We start from the raw sequence: 20507 nt of genomic DNA on the forward strand, positions 1-20507 counted from the left end.
GGCTTGGATGGAGAGACCTTACTTTTACCATGTATATGCTATATAGTTAGAATTTAAGATAGTTACACAATAATGAAAGACTTGTTTTTATTTATTTTTTAAATGAAAAAAAAAATTCCCTTGTGTGTGGGGTTTGTTCTGAGATACTTTATCATTTATTGCTTTTTAAAACTGATTTGGGTTCTGTTCCTTCAATTGCAATCAGATAGCTAAAGTGTGAAATTATGGATTTCGGATGTCACTTGGTCCGGGAGGTCATGGTTTGGTCTCAAGCTATGAACTTGGCAGGTTGAGCTTGCTATCGGACGATATATGCCCAGTCCCTTTATAATTGTTCAGGTGGCGATTGAAAGGGGCAAATAGCTTTTAAGATTTAGGCTGTGTTTGGTATGCATTGGTGTTCATTCTGTTCTTAGAATGCACATTCTCATTCTCAAGATGGAGAATGCATTCCTTACATAGAATGAGAATGTTGTTGGACGCATGTTTAAGTAAAATCTATTCTTGATTTTCTAAAGTTGATGCGACTGTTGTGCATCAGTGGTGCATACCATTAGTAGGTATTAGGTGGTAAATTCATCATACTAACACTTTTAATCAAACACACCTTTCATACTGGCAACAAACAAAGCAAGTCCATTTAACTTCACTGAAAATAACAACATGAACAACCTGTTGTGCTTTTGAATAGGGGTCTTAGACATAAATAGAAAAATATCAATTGCATGAGAAATTGAATATTAGAATGGTTTTATAGTTTTGGAACAGAGAAAGGGACTCTAGCTCGATGGATTTGATGGGCAAATCCTTCCCTTCTGTTGATGGGCGACCAAGGCATCAGTTCATGGTGATCTGATCTGATCTTTTTTTTTTCCAAGTATTTGAGTTTTATTTACTGTTCTCTCTTGAGCGGTACTTGCAATCCCAAAAGTTTTAGCAATTCTCTCTCAGATCTGAAACAATCGACCTAAGATTCTGAGATTTGGTTCTTTTGCTTAAATCGACTCAAAGGATTAAATTTGACTCTATGCTCTGTTTTGTTGTGAGACTCGATTCTACTCAAACTTCAAATCTGATTTTGCCTTTACCGTTGGAACAAGTTCATGAATTTATTTGTAAAATATCACTCGTTTTCTGGTCATGCATGGGGTGGATTCAAGAGCTTAGGGGTAGAAGCTCAAGTCCAATGTCGTGTTGAATCAAAGGAGTTTCCGCAATAGCAATAATCATAAGGGTGGAGAAGACTAAAGGCAGGAAAAAGAAAAGGATCGGGAAAGGTGATTCGAGTTGGAGGATGAGAACGTGGAATGGCAAAAAAGGTCATTTCAGAATTGGTTGCATTTTTGGCTGTGTTCCGAGGATTTGAAATGAAATGTTTACCAAACACAGTTTTTACAATCTTGAACACGTTCTTACTGCAGAACGCTTTCCAAGAATGCATATCAAACAGTGCCTTAGAGCCCATGCTTTTCCATGTGAGTGGGGTTGGTTCAGAGAAACTTTTCCATTCTAAATAAAAGAACCTGTTTTTTAATAATGCTGGGTATGGACGGCTAGGTATTCATGCAGCCATTGGAAATGAGTTCGGAACAGTTCCCTGTACTGGAAGGTTTCACATATATGGTTTTGTGATGACTTGTTATTTTGCTTCCATAATGTCTTTTCATGCTGCATTAAGATTGTTTTGGGGGGGGGGGGGGTATTTGTGGGAGAAAAAAAACTCACACAATCATACGTGAAAAGCTGTTGCCAAGGTTCTTAATCTCAGTATCGGGATCGGATCGGCTGGATTAGGATCTCCAAAATTTGGCCAAATATGATACTTTTACCTTTTCTTTTTGGTAAATTACACATCACCCCCTGATTTTCAAACGAAATTCAAATCACCCCTTATATTAGACCCCAATATGACAAATTAGTCCCTACAATTAGTTTTATGTTGCTAAGTGACGATGTCAGCAAGTTAAATAAATATAAATCCCTAAACTATCCTTGACATCCAAACATAGATTTTGAAAGGTAGTATTGTAAATTTAATTATAATGTTTTAGTACAAGAGTAAAATAGTCTTTTTACACTAATAACTAACAACAGACTACCATAGAGGGAAATGGATGAGTATTTAAAAAAATTAGGAGGTGATTTGAGTTTCATTTGAAGATCAGGGGGTGATGTGCAGTTTACCCATTTTTAAAAAATCTTTTTACTATTATCCTTATAGGTGGATCAGGTGGATCAGGTGGATCAGATCGGTCTCGGGATTGGTCTCAGCCAATACGAATGACCAATCCGATCCGAGATTACGAACCTTGCTTAATCTCATTACTCTCCATGTATGGGAAGCTGATCCGCACTCGTTTTTAATGGCCACCCCTAGCTCATCACCGGTAGGGTTTCACAATGTTCAAGGGATGAAAGAAGTTGGGAATTTGGGTAGAGTATATTGGCTTGGGGTATTGCAATTGCCAATACTATCGCTTCAAACTTTGAAGCGTCCGGCTCTTTTCCAATGAGTGCCCAATGAGTAGGTTTACTGTTCCATTTGCCATATAAAAGGAAAAAGTTTTCCACACCGCCAGTGTATCATGGCCCTCTCACATGGGTTTGTTTTATTGTTCACGTTCCTTCCCCGATCATATAGGCTCCGCTTGCAGGTGTGGGAGATTAACCCACCTCACACTGGCCATATGGGGAACCCTCCCCATTTCTTAGAACTTCCTTTGGAAGACGGCAGTAATTGCGTACCTTAATGCCTGATGGATATCCAAATTTGGATTTTATGAGATAGGCCCAACCCAGATACTCACGAGGTATCCAAATTTTAACCCAAAACCATACTATTTCCAACCTAGTCCATCAGGTAATGAGGTAATGGATAGTGGAAGTAACACAATGGGGTGAAAATTAGCAGTATGATTTGCAAATGTGCCCTTCCTCTCCTATGTGAGGTTGAGTTGCAATATCTGGCCTTAGATTTTGCTCAACTTGATGCGGGTGAAAACTGTGGGAAAATCTTGGTCGTCGGATAGATGGACTTGCATAGACCGCTTAAGAGGGTGTCGTAGTAAACTCCGGGGAAATCCTCCGATGCCAAAGTCAATTCTCAGAGCAACCAGTCAAAGATATGAGACCAAGTGAGAACGAGAGGTGAAAATGGTTTAGATCATGTAGAATCCAATCCTGTACATGGGGTCCTTGACCTACATATATAGAAGGATACGTAAGCAAGGATGGTCTGTTGAATCAACAATAAATGTTAGGGAGATCCGACATAAATGCCGGGTATGGTCTGTCAATCGGAAGCCCAAGACTTTCGACAGGTGCAGAACCGGCCAGGTATGGACTGCACCATTTGTCATCATATCGAGTCGTATAATTCGGCCCAGCCTTCAAATAGATGGGACATGTATGAGACATGAACGGTGCAGCTTGATCCCCAAGTCACTTGCCATAAATGCACATGCTGGTCTCACATAGGCTTTATTCTTTAGGCGTAGGTCTATGCCACTTAGGATAATAGCCCCATAATGATGAGATAACCCTGGGAACGACAAAGAAAAAGGGAAAGACTATAAATATCATGACTTGCCTTATCTTTGCCATGCATGCACAACAACCAATGAGAATGCACGCTGACATCTCGGGGGGCAGGATTTTCGCCTTTCATGGGGGTGGGGTGATCACTTCGCCCCCCATTGCGTTTGGGCGTGGCCTGCGCCCACCTTCCCCCCCATAGGAACATTTTCCCTATCTTTATTTATGCAGTAAATAACATGACCTAAAAGCATATTACTATAAAGGGAGAGCGTTCTCTATAGGGGAACACAAGGGCCTATACGCACGTGATAGCCAATGAAAGATCGCACGTTGGCATCTTGGGGGGTGAAATTTTCGCCTTTCATGGGGGCGAGGCGGTCATTTTGCCCTTTGCGCCCCACCATAGAGAACATTTTCCCTACTATAAAATATTTTTCAGAAAAGAGATGTACTTATTCTATAAGCATAGCGATAATCTATACATTTAATAGAAATTTCATTCTTTTTTAAAGTATTTATCGTTTAGTTTGACATATACATGCTTAAAGATTGGCATGGTCTGCTGCTCCCCCACAGAGAACATTTTCCCTATTATAAAATATTTTTTCCTAAAAGAGATGTACTTATTCTATAAGCCTAGTGGTAATCTACACATTTCATAGTAATTAATAAATCTCATTTATAAATTCCAATTTCATTATTTTTGAAAGTATTTATTGTTTAGTTTGACATATATACGCTTAAAGATAATTTGAATATTTCTCAATGGATGACCAAGCTCATCAACTTCTTGTTAATAAAATAGAAAAATGTACATTAAAGGTCGATTGCACATAATATCAGTTTAGGGATTCTTTCGTCATGTAATATGGTATAACTTTTACCAAAAGAAGTATTTTTTTTGGATATGACCGAATGCATTTAAACAAACAATGTTGTAATTAAATATTTTCTTCTTAAAATAACAGAATTTTTGCTAAATAAGGAACAAAGACATAGAAGACGATCAAATACGTTTAGAACATAATAATGAAATTTTGATAAAAGAGGAAAAGATTTCTTCCTGGGCCTCTAGAGCCTGCACATCCACGATAACCAATGGGAATAGACGTACAAGCATCGTTCTAAGTGGGATTTCTGTCTTTTCACGCACTTTTGTGTTCAGATGTAAAAGTCACGCGAGCCACGCAGTTAGGTAGCATTTTTTCCCCTTGACAAAATTACACCATAGTATCTCATAATTAAATAGTAAAAAAAATTCATAATTTTGCTACAATAAAAACAAAATTATAGGTAACCTAATAATGTCATATAAGGTGACCAAAGAAAAAAGTAATCGAATTTGCTTTTAGGAGTAGCAGAATTATTCTTTGATTGTCTCCTTTGGTGCACTTGTTAATTGGAAGGATGAAAAAAAAGGTATCTTATTTTTGTCCATGCATTAGTAAATAGAATGTGATGTATTCTATTAGGCAAAATTTTGTTTAGGAAAAGCCCAATTGGAGATTCCAAGCAATGAACAGTTTTTTTTTTTTTTTTTTTTGGGGAATAGGAGAGCTTTAATAGGGAAGGGGGGGGGGGAATAGGAGATGGGGATAGGCCCCAAGGTGGTTTGAACTATCTCAATGTTTGGCCTTCCATCTTATGCATGTTTCTACCTTGTATTTTAGCCTTCTAAACAAGAGATGGCTGATGCACTAAACATTCATTGGATAGAGAGGGCATGCTTCGGACAAAGCAACATATAAAATTTCAAAGTCTAATTTAATCAAACACCTACCATGTATGCCATCAGGCATGCATTTTTTTTTTTATTTTTTATAGTCATTCATGCACCTTCTTGATAGTCCTTGACTCTTGGAAGTTTTAATTTGCCATGCGGCCAGTTCTATTTAAGTTGAAATTTGACATGCGACTAAAAAAAATAAAATCTAGAGTCTACCTTTTATACAAAATTTGGGCTCTCCAACCTAAGAAATTATTTGACTTCCATGTAAAGCCCTAATTACATGGGTTAGGTAGGAAACCATTGCTCCCATAGTATAATACTTGAGGCCGAATCAATTCCATGTAAATGGAGAATAATGAATCTTCATGTACGGCGTCATGATGACATTTGTTTTTTTTCTTTCACAAATATCTTTTGAACACTCTTAATGGTAGCAAAAGAACATGTGTCATAAAATCAGAATGTTGAGAGACTAGTGCACACAATAAATAATTGGGAAAGAGAATGTACCAGACTCAGGAGCATGCGAAATTACAACTCCTCCCCCCCCCGTGAAATCAAAATTTCATCTATGTTATGCCCTTGTGCGTGCTCTCATTGACCCTCGTTTTTGTGCAAGGGCCACGCAACCAGGCATCAATCTCTTGCCCTATATAATTTTTGGGAAAAAGAATGTCATCTGGTCGTATTCCCTTGCACCTGCATGCAAAAGGGGTGAAATAACTGACAAGCCCCTATTGTTGGATGCCTCTGCATGCCTTCTCGTTGGCCCTGGTGCTGCAATAGGGGTCACACAACTGGACAACAAACCCTCCCCCATAATTTTTGGGAGAAAGAATGCTATCAGCCTACAAAGCATACGGTAGCAGTTGTGTCTATCTCTCATATGAATTGACATATTGGTCCCTTAATATGGAAGGAGAGAATGAGAAATAAACATATCGAGGTACCAACATACACTACGCAGCCTGGCCGTATTCTTTCTCCCATAATTTTCTTTGAGAAAAGAAAAGGAAATGGACAAGTCCGAATGACCATGATGTGATGCATGGCAAGACGTTGCATGAGGCCAGGCCTTCACACTCGTGAAAGAGATCCCTTTGAACTCCCATGATGAAAAAGAAAAGTACGTTGGTTAACACCCTTTTTAATTAAAAAAAAAAAAAATCAGTATGGATTTATTTTTTGTTGTCATCAACTAGGCCAAATGATATTTTGGCTACTATGATCATTACACTATCATACCCTAATGTAACCCTTAAAGTTTGTGTCGCCTTTCTTCCTTTAGTTCTATATTTTTATTATTTTGTCTCTACTTGACTCATGTAGTCGACCCCATTAAGTTGGGATAACGTTGAGTTGTTGTTGATCATTATACTATCAGGTTTGGTTGGTTTTGGTCGGATCTAATTGATTCCCATTAATTTTAGGCTTCACACTATTCTACCATTTTAGTAATTGAGTTTTGTACGTTAGGGCATAGACATATTTCTATTCGATCAATTGGTTTTCAATTCATAATCGGGTTTTAAATGGGCTAATTTACTAATTGGGCTATTACCAATCCTTAAACATGTTATAATCAGGCTAAATGGGTTTAAATAGACTAATCAAGCTATTAATGATTATCGATCAGTCACAACATTCGATTGGTCCCGATCGGGCTAATCATAAGACCACTACCTTACAATGGGAACACATGCTTGAGCTTGGCACATTTAGTAATTGATCGGACCGGTCTTAGGGTTCAACTAATCAATTCAGGTCGAACCTTTCGGTGTGGATCAACTTTTTGACACCCCTAGTTCCTAACTAGCAGTACGGCTGTTGTAAAAAGTGAACTTAGATCAGTCAGTGTCCCTTACCAACTAATTACCATTGAATATTGCCTGGTTTGATGTGGTAATTCATTGACAATCCTATGATGTGAGAAGGAATAAAGTAAGAAAATAATCTCATTGCTAGTGAAACTAATCTCATCCCACCATGGACGTAGGTACTTTATTGAACCACATATATCCTTGAGTTTTGAATGCTTGATTGTTTTTCTTTTTGTTATTTTGTGTCTTTTGCGTTGCAGATAAGTTTCTATTTCTACAGATTCCTCCCCACACCAGGGTTTTAATAATCAAAATGCATATCGGATTTGATACCAATCTGGATCACTTTGTCTTAGCCTGGATTGGATAGATTTATCCTGTATTCTTCAAAAAATCAGATTTTTTAAATATTTTTACCCTTGTTCCATATCGATCTATCAATACGAATCGGCCAGAAATCAATATCAATTTCCACCAATATGGATACGAATTAGCCGATCTGACCAATCCCATACCGATTCCTCAAATCATTCCCCACACTCACATCGTAGGGAACCCTCTCCCAACACTAACAATTCAACTATGCCCTTTGCCACTTTCTCAACACCCCCACCCCAAAAGACAACCTCAACCATGAGAATATGAGAGAGAGAGAGAGAGAGAGGGCTTGTCCTCTTCCTTTTCTTTTCTCCACGATCAAGAAAGAGAGAGAGAGAGAGAGAGGGCTTGTCCTCTTCCTTTTCTTTTCTCCTCGATCAAGAGAGAGAGAGAGAGAGAGAGAGAGAGAGATTGTCTTTTTCCTATTCTTTTCTCCTATTGGGCCTATACGACCTTATACCTCTAACCCCTAGGGGTGTCAAAAAAACCCGGCCATGGCTGGGCCGGGCCTAGGGATAAGCAAGGGTCGGGTTGGGTTTGATATTTGCATGGCCCTAATAGGGTGGGGCCTCAACCCAGACCCGGCCCAACCCTGTATTACATAATATATAATTATAAAGCATATAGGGAATGTGCTTTGGTGCAACTGTCAAGTTTGTTTTATTGTGACCAAGTGATTTTTTATTCGAGTCTTGAAACAGCTTCTTTATCGAAAATTTCACTTTTTTATAGGTTGAGCTTTGTTAAGTGGGCTATGATTGGACTTTGTTAGTACCATAACTCAATGGGCCAACATATTCAGGATCAATCAGGGCCGGATTGGGCTTGGGTTGAAGTTAAGGCTCCTAGGGTTGGGCTAAGGTTTAGGGCAAACCCAACCCAACCATCCGCACCTCCCCTATTTAGCTATATGCAATTGCACATGCGACGCACAATGAGTCATGGCCACATACACATTATCTTGTTAACAGTTTCTCCGCAATTTGATAAGGTACGATGCGTAGTACGTCGTACGCCATATAATTATTGTTTGTTTTCGAAATGGCATTATACCATGAGAAATTAAACGGAGTGTAAGTGTAAGTCTCACAGTCATCTATAAGCATAGCGATAATCTATACATTTAATCCTTCTAACTCTCCACGAACAGCAACACTTCTTCGACTTTGGTGGCTGGCCGGAAACAGCTACGTAGGGGGAAATGAAGGTCATGCCTTTGAACTGTTGAGGGATTAATCGCCCCCACGACAAGACGTGAAATTCATCAACTCAAAATAAAACATAGACATGCTGTCTGTTTTCTTTCAGAGACAACTTTCAAAAAACTAACCCTAAATATTATAATTTGTTTACAATTTAAAAAAAAAATAATTTATAGATGAATTAGTCACGATTATGGCTCATAGGACATGTAGTTATTGATATACTTTAGGTTAGCAACCCAAGTCTGAAAAGTGGGAAATACCAACAGGAGTTTCAATTATTATCAGACCCTCACTTCTCACTCTGTGGTTAAAAAGGTTGTTTTTGGTAGGAGATTAGTGAAAAGATAATGAGCCCTCCAATATTGTCTCTGTTCTCTGTTCTCTGTTCTTCAGTGCAAAAAGCAAACTCAACTTATGCAAACAAAGACGCATTTAGGCAGCGTTTGTTTCACCATATTACATGAAAAATATTTACAACAACAACAATGACCTTATCCCAATTAAATGGGGTCGGTTATATGGATCCGATAGATGCTATGACAGTAATGGAAGTAAGAAAAATAAAAGGAGTAAAAGAGAATTAAAAGAAAATAAATAAAGGTATAAATCCAAGCAGTAGTCAAAACAGCATCCTTGGAACAATCCCCTACAAGGGGTCGGCTACATGGGTCTTTATCCTCCAAACAACTCTATCTATATATGAAAAATATTTATTTATACTATTTTCAGACGAGCGAACGCAGCCTGGGCTTTCTATACGCTGACCAATGGGAGCACATGCGCAAGCATCAACCTGGGGAGGATTTCCATCTTTCCATGGGGACGGAGCAGTAATGTGTCTAGGAGCAACAGCCACACAGGTAGCATTCTTTTTCCCATTCTTTTAATATTCTTCTATTTGAGAAATTTAGTTGTACATGACCCATAACCACATTTGAATAAGACCGAATACTGGGGGAAAAAATCCACTATATGATACAGGTAGAGTGGTGCCAAGCATAGTTGGAAAACCAAGTTTTTTACTCGACGCTTTTCAGAAAAACCTGGTGACTAGGCCTTGTCCAACCTAAGCAAGATGAGTCATGCTTTTTCTTATTTTTAATGCGATAAATATATATAAATTAGTAAAAATCATAAAAATACAAAAAAATATGGAAAAACTCAAAAAATAATGTAAAATTAAAGAATCACATATCAATTCATTTTGAGTTTACACCATTGCAAAAAACAAAAAGAGAGAGGAGTAGAGAGTTTGTTGAGAGTTTCTTGTTTTAAAATATAGAGAATACAAATTTACTATTATACTCAATTCAGTTTTAAAGTCAACCAGCTTTATGAATTTTCAAAATTCGACTGACCTTGTCAAGTCTACTTTGCCTCGGGTAAAATTACTGAGTCTCATTTGACTTGGAGAATCTCATCATTTTTTACCTCATTTTTTACCTTGACCTAATCTATACAACTTGACCAAGTTTTCCAAAATTTCGATTCGACTCGCTTTCTCCTTTTCAATTCTTTGTATAATTTGGTATTGATTTTCAACAAATCCTGTCAAATATTTTACAGTGAAACAAACACAGCTTGTGGTGCAGGAGGAAATAGAGTGTTACCCAAAATGAAGCCACCCATTAATTAGACCCATATGTCTCTGACTCGTTAAGATCATTAGGGAAAATCCCCAAAAGCACTTACTGCCCTGAAATTCCAACAAACAGAGTGGAATTTTTTTTTGAATCAAATATCAGTTATTCACATCACAAAACAGTGTTTTATCCCCATAAAACATACCCAAAATCAGGACTAGCACTTAAACCTATCCCAAACTCAAACTACCAATTATAGAATGTCATAGACCAACACAACATAAACAATAAAACACCATATAGGTGTGCTAATAATGGCCACATGAGCCCAAACATCATCCAGGAAGCAAGAAAAAATGACAACACTAAGCAAGGTCATCATCATGCACAAGACACAGTCTGGAAGAGACAGATATTTACCCACTTTGTTGTCAAGTGATGGGATTAAATTGAATTTTGTGAACTAGACCCCAAGGTCCCCTGTTCACATGTCAAGTTTCAGTTCAATCGAATGAAAAAACCATGAACAATTTAAGAACTTCGAAGTGCACAGAGACAAACAGACTACAATGGATGCTTGAACATTCATGTGAAGAATTGACATAGCATGGAATGATATATGATTTGATTTGAGAGCTGAGACTGTAATACACATGAACAATTCAGGTCATTCCCTAAATATCCAAAGATTGTATTGCCACATCACTCTTCCACATGGCATAAAACACAATGGTTACAATGCATTTGTCACCATGAATAGTGACAACAAAATTTTCCTCTGTAATATAATATCCTTTCCTGTCCCAAAAGATAAAAAAGAGAGACTACATTCTGAAGTAAACCTTCCCCGTCTCGCATATACATCATTTGCATAACAAGCTTCTTTCATATAACTGATTAGAACTCTGGAGAAAAACCCATGACGATAGAATTAGCAAGGGAGGAGGCCAAATCCACTCATGCAATTCCAATATTATGTCCCAAAGGGACGTAGGTACCTGGATCATTATTTCCAGTTACAAATACCATATAGGTGTGGGCCGTGCGGCACACTTGTGTTGCAAGCGTGTGCCAATATAGATGGAACAATGTCTCTGAATGTTTGAATTATTATATGATTCTATGTAGTCTATGAGTTGAATTAAAAAACCATCTTGGAAAATGTCAGATTCCCATTACCCATCTTCTCTACATATTAAGAAGGGGATTTTTGGTTGGTCTTTGGGGTGGTATTGGTATCAGTTTCTGTAATAATAGTGAGGAGCATTGGTGGGGTAGGTTGTGGATGGAGGATAATGGCATTGTTGAGTTGTACCAGTGTGTGGTTGAAGGAGTACAGCTGATGAAGCGGCAAAAGAAGAGAATCCTGATGATGCTGCAGTAGAAAACAGAGGCATTGGGTTGGCACCGCCACCGCCGTGGCCATGCATTGGCCATGCCCAGTTCGAGAGTCCTGGTGAACCTGCTTCGACCGTCTTCTCTGTCACTCTTTCCTGTTACACCATACCATGATGTACTGTTATCAGTGAGAGAATTCATCATGTCATACTAATAAGCATCAATAATACTCATCCTAGTGTCCCCAAACTAACTGCAAATTGGGTGAAATGGGGTTTTACTGGGAAACCACTGATTTTTGAGTTTTCACCATTGGTTATTGGTTGAGCCACTGGAATGGAATAAGATATTAATCTATGTAGACCTTTCCTCTCATCATATTGGTTGGAAAGACTAAACTGGCAAATAAAATTTTAAGTAGATTAAAAAGTTCCCTCCATAAATCAAGCTAGTCATAAAAATTGGGATCTCTTTTGAATGAAAATGCTTTCAGCATTCCACACGAAAATCAAGAAATGTTGATACAATGTAATTAGAAGACTCTAATGGAAATGGAAATAAATCCTATTTTGGCTAAGAACTAGAAAAGAAGACCAGCTTAACCAATGGGTTAAGATGAAATAAAAGGAAAGAGTTGTAATAACAATTTAATTATCTTTTCAAACAAAGTGCCAAACAGTCGTTTTTATTATCTTTTTGGAGGGTTATTTTAATTAATTAATTAATTAATTATATATTTATTTATTTATTTATTTATTTTGGGGGGAGGGGAGAGGAAATGGAGCAATTTCAGACAGTGTTGCAGCAATGCAATTTCAGACAGGCTCCCTCTGATTGCAAGGGAAATTAAGGGAAGGGAAGAGAAGTGAAATCAAATTAAAACTAAAATGAAAACTTTTGTAATCACTATTTGACATGACTATGTAACTAACTCCAAAACATTCTAAATCTGCTTATCAAATGTTACTATATTTTGCAATCAAATACATTATTAGATTTAAGAAGGAAACTAAAGATTCTGTTCAATAAATATGGACTATATTTAGTCAGAGTCTAAGGTAATTACATAATCATGATTACAAAAGTTTCTATTTCTTTTTTAAACTGATTTCCATATCCTTCCCTTCCTTTTACTTGCACTGAGACGGAGATGAAGAGAAGAAATTACCTCAAAATTGGGAAAGAGTCTGGGATATACGCCAGGCCAGATTGGGGGGTGGTCAGATGCCATTCGTAGGCCATGATTCATTTGATCACCCACTGAGGCCGACACATGGTTCTCCATCTGTAGTGGCACAGCAAAGAGGTCATAAAACATTGATCATCTTAAAGATTGATGCAAAAGAAAATAGCATTTTCAACTAAACATCCACTTACATTTTCCGAAGGCATCTACCAGTTAAAAACAAACATAAACCGAGCCACTAATTAAGCTAATCTAAACCACAAAGTGAACTCAAGAAATTTGACCAGAGGAATTATCAACTTAATATTTAAATAGGATTGGTGGACACACAAAATAGAATTCATATGCTTAATTCTAATTGTTACCCTCGCTCCCCTAGCATCGGGCATGTCATGAAGGCCACAATCGTACTGGAAACCGCCCGTACTCTCATTCCCGTTTGTGCCATCAGCAAAAGAAGGCGGAGAAATCCCCAAGTTCAGATCAAGATTGTGGCTGCTGCCTGCAGCATCATAAGCATTAGAAGTTGATCATGCATCAAGTCACAAAAAAGAACATATTGGATTTCCATGGTAGACAATGATCACAATGTCCTAAGACTAAACACAAGAGTAGTGTTGATGCTACCTCCATTATCCACCACAGAGACGATCTCCCCTTCATAAGTACTCGGCTCAAAGTTGGTGACTGCTTCCCTTCCATTGCATTTGATAGCTGCCTTGTCATAAGCCCTGAGTTCCAGAAAACCAAAATGGAGATTTGTGTTGGATGGAACCCAATTGAGGTTGAGAATTCAGGATAAGAAATTCAGAATCATGTTGAGTGAAATTCATGATCAGTAGGACCTTGCTGCGTCAATTTCGCTGTCGAATAACCCAAGATATATATACCTGCAAGCAAGCATCGTTTCTCATTGATGAAAACAGGGTTTACAAGGCTCCTTTTGTCCCACTTTTTTTTTTTTTTTGGTTGTTGAAAGTAGGTATCTCAGACAATAGAAATATTTTACAGGATGAGATGTCCTTAAAAACTGGTTTTCGAGATCATGCGATCAGGTATTTTATCTTTAAATAGAAACAAATGATAGATAAAGCAACAGAAAAAAAATTCAGTTTCAAGTTAAGAGCTTCTCACTTCTTGCCTAGGAACTGCCCCATTCGAGCTTCCCATCGACCACATTTATGCAGTGTCACGCCTCTGTATTTTGAGCTCCCCCTAGAGAATCCGGTGCTCTGGCGGCGAAGTATGTGCACAAATTCTTCCTTAGTCAGGTTCCTCATCTGCAAAGCAAGCAATACAACAAACGAATATAAGTTCACAATGACAATTCGTATCTGCACAGCACTCTCTAAGCAATTGTCTACCCCAAGTCCCCACTCCACCTGTTTCAGATCTTCATCATAATCACTGAGATTAAAATTAATGTCTGCATCAACACCCCGGAACTTAATAGCTGCTCGATCATATGCCCTGGAAACAGAAAACAGAGAGATTTAAATCAATCAGAAAAAGAACAAAATATTAAGGTATATCAATTCAAAGAACAATCCAATCAGTACAAACCCATAACTTACTGAAACTGCATAACTCGGTTTTCTAAGAGTTGGAAGCTACACTTACCTAGCAGCAGCGTGAGCAGTGTCGAATCCACCTGACAAACCAACACCGACACAACGAAAAATCACCAATAAACAACCAGAAACAAGAAGTTTTAATACAATAAGAAAGAAGCAAAACGGAGATTGATTCCTCACCCAAATAAACTTGCTTCCCACAATCCCTGCAGACAAAGAGGAAGAAGAAAGAAAAGCAAGTTAATAATTTTTTTTTTTTTGTTGCAACCAGACTACGGAAGGAGAACCAAGAATGGATCGCATTCAAGTGAATGAAAGAAATTCGTTATATGTAAATATTAACCAGATGTGAGATTCCCATCTCCCAGTCCTCCGATAAAACGTCACACCCCGATACTGAGAGCTTCGAGACCTGGGTCCCCGCCGGCTCTTCTTCACCCGCTGTTGCTGAGGGGTTACAACCTTCAGTTCAGGTTGATTCACCATGTCGGCCTGGGAGAACGAGAGATCGACCCAATGTGTTCCAGACGAAGAAGAGGAAGACAACCCAGAGAAAAGCACAGCATCACCGGAGGGCCCACCTTCTCCACTCACAGGGAAGAGCTGCCTCGTAATGAAACCCGAATGTGCAGTCGGATGCCCGTTCTCTGCCTCATCACCGTCGTCATCGTAATCGTCTTCGACCTCAACGGTGTCGGTGGCGTCACTTCGCTTCTTAAGAATATCAAAGCTGAAGGCGAAGTGAGTGGAGCAAGAGTCGTCATCGCCTCCATTGCTGGAAGCTTCAGCATTCACGACTAATGAATTTGAAGTTCCGGAGTCGTCCACTTGGCCTCCGGAACCATCGGGAAGCTTGTCCATCATCATCTCATCTTCATAGCAGGTGGAATCAGCAGAAAAAAGATTAAGATCCAGCATACCTCCTACAAATTCGTTGAATTCCCCCTTTTTTCTCACTCTTATCTTTCTGATTTTCAATTTATAGGTTGTGAAGAGTCCAGAAAGTGGGTTTCTGATTTTCAATTTATAGGTTGTGAAGAGTCCAGAAAGTGGGTTCTTTCTGAGAAATAAGAATCATAGCAGGTAAAGGCATTAACGAGACAAAGCAGAGACGTTTCTATGGAGCATTAGCATTTGGACCAGAAAAACCCTCAATCTCTTTACATGACAATTTTTTAAGTGATCTTTCCTCAGAGAAATTTACAGAAGAAGGTGGGGGTAATGGGTCGATCGATTCGGAAAATTTAAACAGTAAGACACGATCAAACGCTGAAAAAACAGATGATCGAACAGAGACCTTCACAAAAATGAAAGACCCACCTCACTCAACCACAACAGAGAGAGAAAGAGAGAACTGAAAAAGAGGTGGAAAGCTCTCACAGGGAAGAACCCTAGTCCTACTGTTCAAGTCCTTCACAAATACGCATTCCGGAGGAAGAAATAGAAAGAAGGAAAGGAAAGGGAATGATCGAGTGTCGGGTTCAGGTGTTCGTCGTGAAGAAGTGAAATCACCGCCGTCTGTCGGGTTCGAAGGTAGGAGACCAGACAAGTGGAGATAAAACTAAGCCCCCTTCGCACCTAAATACCACTTTAAGAGAGAGAGAGAGAGATTATAGGTGTTAGTATCTACAGACTCTAGATGATGGAGAAAGAGACGGAAGAGGTGATAAAGGAGATGGACTCTGTAACTGTTACTAACTTTAGTGTTTGCTGTTGTTAGGGGAAAGAACTAAGAGGAGAGAGAGAGAAAGAGAGACAGAGAGAAAGAGAGAATAAGAACAAGGAAGGCCAAAACGAGGAGAGATGAGGGACCGGGAAGGAACAGTCGCGGAGGTCCATTGGATCGGATGGGACGTGCGAAAGAATTCCATATATTTGCATTTTGCATTACACACCAACCTCTTAAAAGAGCCAAGAGAACAAAAATAGAAAACGAGAGGATATGATATGTAATATAAGGCCTTATAAAAAATAAATAAAAAAATAGTACCTATATGGATTCAATGGACGGTAATATTTACTTTGGAAGAAAGAATACTAATCGGTGTTATGTCTCGGCATGTATTATAATAGCCCAGTGCCAAAATATTTGTACACTCTTGAAAAGGTAAAAGGGGGTTGTGCCAATCTTTTTGTGTTAGGTTGTGTGTGGACAAAGGTGTACGCCACGCTAGGGGTGTCAAAACCTAACCCGAATTGTTAAGATCGATCAAAAAAACCCGAGATCAAATTGAACCGATCCTTATTGGACTGGGGTATGATGGGACCAGTTGAAAATCGAATCGCATCGAACTGATCGATATCAAACCAAAAATCGAATCAAATAAAACCGATAAGAAAATAATGAGTATAAGGTTATGAATCAATGAATTGATTTCAATATTAGTGAGTAAATTTATGGTTGTAAGATAAATTGTTATAAATCAATGAGTATGAAGTTATGAAAATAGGAAAATTGATTTGTAACGATGCTTGTTCCACTGATCTCCTTTTATAGTGTGGGGCTAATGAAATATTTTATGTAGTTGAAAAGAAAAAGAGAAGAAAATAGGCACAAATCGAATCCAACTTGTTTAAAAAAACCCGATACCGAACCGAATCCAAATCGATATCAACTTGTTATCATAAATCGAAACCGACACGAAACCAAATCACACCGAAATCGAAAAATCAAAACCGAAACCAGATCGAATCGACTCATTGACACCCCTACGCCACGCTCAGTGATAGGTTAGCGAACAATTATCACCTCCAATTCCTCTGATAGGGGGGAGTGGACCCCACCTTGAGTAGGGTTTTTAGGCAGGAGGTAGGGTGGTTATTTTCCACTCCCATGTGAGGAATTAGAGGAATTGGAGGAGACAACAAATTGGAAGGGACAACTATTCTAGGTTAGCGTTATTTTTTTCATTCATTTTTGACAAATTTTTCACTAAAAAATAGAAAAAAAAAAGACCTGCTAGTAATATGAGCTAAAAGATTTTCTAGACGGGCTCACCTCTATGGATTACGTAGACGAGAATATTTACCTTTTTTTTCAAGTGATTTTTTCACTATTATAAATCATTATCACATGTCAAATTTTAAAATCAAATTTAATAAAAAAAGAGAATTTTGATAAACCACCGATACGGGTATGAGATGGGACATCATACAAGAGGTGCACAAAAGTCATTTCAAAAGGAAAAAAGAGATAGACAAAGTGGGCGTAAAATTTTACACATGATTTTTGTAATGACATGTGTCATTTTGCTTCCATAAATACCATTTTATGATGCCACTAAGAGTGCTTAAAGGAATATTTATAGAAGAAACTTCTTAGACAATCCTAAAATTTTCGATCTTTGTTTGCCATGTGGCTAATTATATTTAGACTCAAGCTTAAACATATGAACAAGAAACCTTAAGGTCTACATGCCCATAAAGATTCAGTCCCATTAAGTTACCATATGAAAGAACTAGATACTCAAATAGATTCCATATGGATGTGCCAATCCATATACTTTGTTCCCATAATTAAAAAAAAAATTTGAGAAAAAGAATGTTGTCTGGAAGCATCCTTTTGCGCCTTCTCACATGGGGCAGTGAAATGACTATCCCACCCTCCACTTGGATGCCCGTGCGAATGATCTCAAACAATCTACTTTCTCCAGACACTCTCTTTCTCAACATGTGATCTTGTAGGTAATCATGTGACACTCTCTTATGTGCCCTCATTGCCAATGTAGCAATCTTTTGCCTTAAAAAAGGAAAGGGGAGGGGATCATTGCCGGTCACAGTATTGGAACGGGTATTGGTCAACCCAGAAATCGATCTATTATCAGCATAGTTTGGCCGTATTGGACAAATTTTGCCCCTAATTCTACTTTAAAAATAAAATTTCGATCATTTTACCCCTTATCTGTACCATGTCATTGATCGGTTATCAACATGGTATCAGGATTGATCACTTGTAAAACCAATCCGGATGATACGATACGGATACTTCAAATCATGCCTACACCAGCACAAGTATACAAAGAACCAATGAAAACATGCATAAGGATATCCAACGGTGGTTGAATTTTTCATTTCACGAGGAGTGTGAGAGGCTATCATTTCGCCCTTCGCCCTTCCTTTGTCTGGGGAAAAGAAAAGAGGCAGTTCTTCCGGTGCCAGCCTGCCTTAATAAAGTTTGTATGACCTTTGCTGGTGTTGGATTAAGGTCACCTAATCTATCGGTCCCACGTGTTATTTTATTTGTTTTGTCGTAAGATATTTTCACAATGTCTAATCCTTAAGATCCATTTTCTGTCCAACACTGCAACCACGGGCAGAATATCAGGTTATAAATACTCAAAGGCGGCCTCCATCTTCGTCGGGGTAGAACCCGACCCGGATACACTCCTGTTTAAGCCCTTAGCAGCTTTGTTTTTTTTGTTTTTACAGCTCTCTATTTATCATTTGTACACCTCTTTGGTATTGGGTCTCTACGTCCATGGATTTATGTATCAATATCATGTATATCCTTGATATATTTCAGTATTGTTGGAGATTGATATTAATACGATACTAACATTGATTAGTGATACATGGTTTTTTTTTTAAAAAAATTAGTCTGATCCTAGATCTATACAACTTGATACCAAATTGATACAGACGTATCAATGTCGATATTGCCGAAGAATAATACGATTTCAGATACTAATACGTGGACATCCATGGATGTAAGTGATTGGATTTAGATTTGAAGCATGTATATGGCCAATCAAAACCATCACTTATGAACCAAGACCGATAATGAACCGTTTAGCCCAAGACTGATTACAAACTATTAACCAACCGACCATTTATTAATCAGTCTCGATCACAAGATATGCAAACTGATTATATAAACAGTCAATTTTGATTTTAACAAAGGAACCCACTCCATTATCTGATGTATATGCTAACGAAACTGCTCATATATAAAAAGTGAACAGGAAGTAGATGTAGTTAATGTGTGTACTTCAGCGTCACATTCTCTTCTCATTAAATATACTATTCATTGTTCATTCTTAACTTGATGTGTAAGATGTTATAAACGAACATGAAAATCCCTATACCAAAACATTGACTCTTATTCAAGTGTCATCAAACTTCGAACAAAAATGAGATTGGGAATTTGGGATCGATTCGAAGAAAGAAATGCAAATCAGATCCATTTTTAACAACTGAATTGTAATATCGAAAAGAAGATTACAAAAAATGGGTTGATGTCGGGCATTGACCCGATTGGTTCAGTAATCAAACACGGTTTTAGGGTTTTGTCGGGCAAAAATCAGAAAGAACTGACCAGGTTGATGTCGGGCATTGACCCGATCCATTTATTTATTTTCCCGGGTCAAGGGGTTTAATGATTGACCTGCTTTTTTTCACAAATTCTAAGTTATCGAAATGCGAGAAGAAAGAAAAGTAATTGGCCAGGAAATCATCGATTCGTAGTATTAAAAAGTTTGGTTACAAAGAAAGAAACAGTAACGTGATGGAACAGATTGTGTTTTTTTTTTAGTCACCAGTCACGGAGTGGTGCCACGTTTCGTAAAATTGTAGGTCACAAGATTTCCTAATCCATAGATGGGCCCCACATGGTCGGAGATATCCTTTTGCCCTAAAACTAGAACGTGCCATATATGGCACTCTCCTTATATATGGGGACCATTTTGTCAATTTCTTGTTTCCCATGCTCCTCAAAATAATGAAATTCATCCAACGTACTGTTTCAAAATCAGAACTGGATTGGTTGAATCATCAATTAGAATTAAAATCGGCCATGATCGATTCCGGTTCTGAACATTTTGGAGTGGTTGAGTCTAGGGTTTCTTTATCGTTGGGTTTTCAAACGTGAGGAGCCAATTCTAGGGTTGTTTGGGATTAGATCGTTGGGTTTTAATGTGAATTCCAATCCAATGGCTAAGATTTTGTAAATCTCATCAGTTGATCCCTCCTAGATCTGTTCAAACTATCAGATCAAATCGAGATTAAAAACCAGTTTTTATTTAGAAATCAATTTTATTCGTAGATCCATATAGGCTCAATATTGATATCAAGCAAGCTCCGTAATCCAGGTATCAGTCTCGGGATTGATCAAACCGGCTTGGATTGGTAAAAAATAATCAAAATCCAAAATTTATTGGAT

At 38.1% G+C, this 20507-nt stretch overlaps 1 protein-coding gene across 2 annotated transcripts; it reads right to left on the reverse strand.

Moving 5' to 3' along the window:
* Positions 1 to 11208: 11208 nt before the first annotated feature.
* LOC122649457 (ethylene-responsive transcription factor RAP2-7-like) lies at positions 11209 to 15360 on the reverse strand. Of its 2 annotated transcripts, XM_043842628.1 has the most exons (10): positions 14694 to 15360; positions 14531 to 14556; positions 14397 to 14427; positions 14159 to 14246; positions 13911 to 14056; positions 13622 to 13666; positions 13404 to 13507; positions 13142 to 13278; positions 12759 to 12875; positions 11209 to 11745 (listed from the first exon to the last, which is right to left on the reverse strand). In XM_043842628.1, exons 1-10 carry the CDS (start codon positions 15266 to 15268, stop codon positions 11491 to 11493), a joined length of 1524 nt encoding a protein of 507 aa, XP_043698563.1. In that variant the 5' UTR covers positions 15269 to 15360; the 3' UTR covers positions 11209 to 11490. The 2 variants fall into 2 exon arrangements, with proteins under 2 accessions (XP_043698563.1, XP_043698564.1); XM_043842629.1 differs by lacking the exon at positions 13622 to 13666.
* Positions 15361 to 20507: the final 5147 nt, after the last annotated feature.

This window comes from Telopea speciosissima, chromosome 2 (assembly GCF_018873765.1).
Source record: "Telopea speciosissima isolate NSW1024214 ecotype Mountain lineage chromosome 2, Tspe_v1, whole genome shotgun sequence".
In the NCBI taxonomy this organism is placed as follows: Eukaryota; Viridiplantae; Streptophyta; class Magnoliopsida; order Proteales; family Proteaceae; genus Telopea; species Telopea speciosissima.

What these genes read in the sequence shown, in the direction of transcription:
- LOC122649457 (XM_043842628.1), bottom strand. Translation starts at nt 15,268, where the DNA reads ATGCTGGATCTTAATCTTTTTTCTGCTGATTCCACCTGCTATGAAGAT. An exon ending in TGGGAAGCAAGTTTATTTGG is followed by an intron (nt 14,428 to 14,530) that starts GTGAGGAATCAA and finishes TTGGTTTGTCAG; the next exon opens with GTGGATTCGACACTGCTCAC. An exon ending in ACTGCTCACGCTGCTGCTAG is followed by an intron (nt 14,247 to 14,396) that starts GTAAGTGTAGCT and finishes TTCTGTTTCCAG; the next exon opens with GGCATATGATCGAGCAGCTA.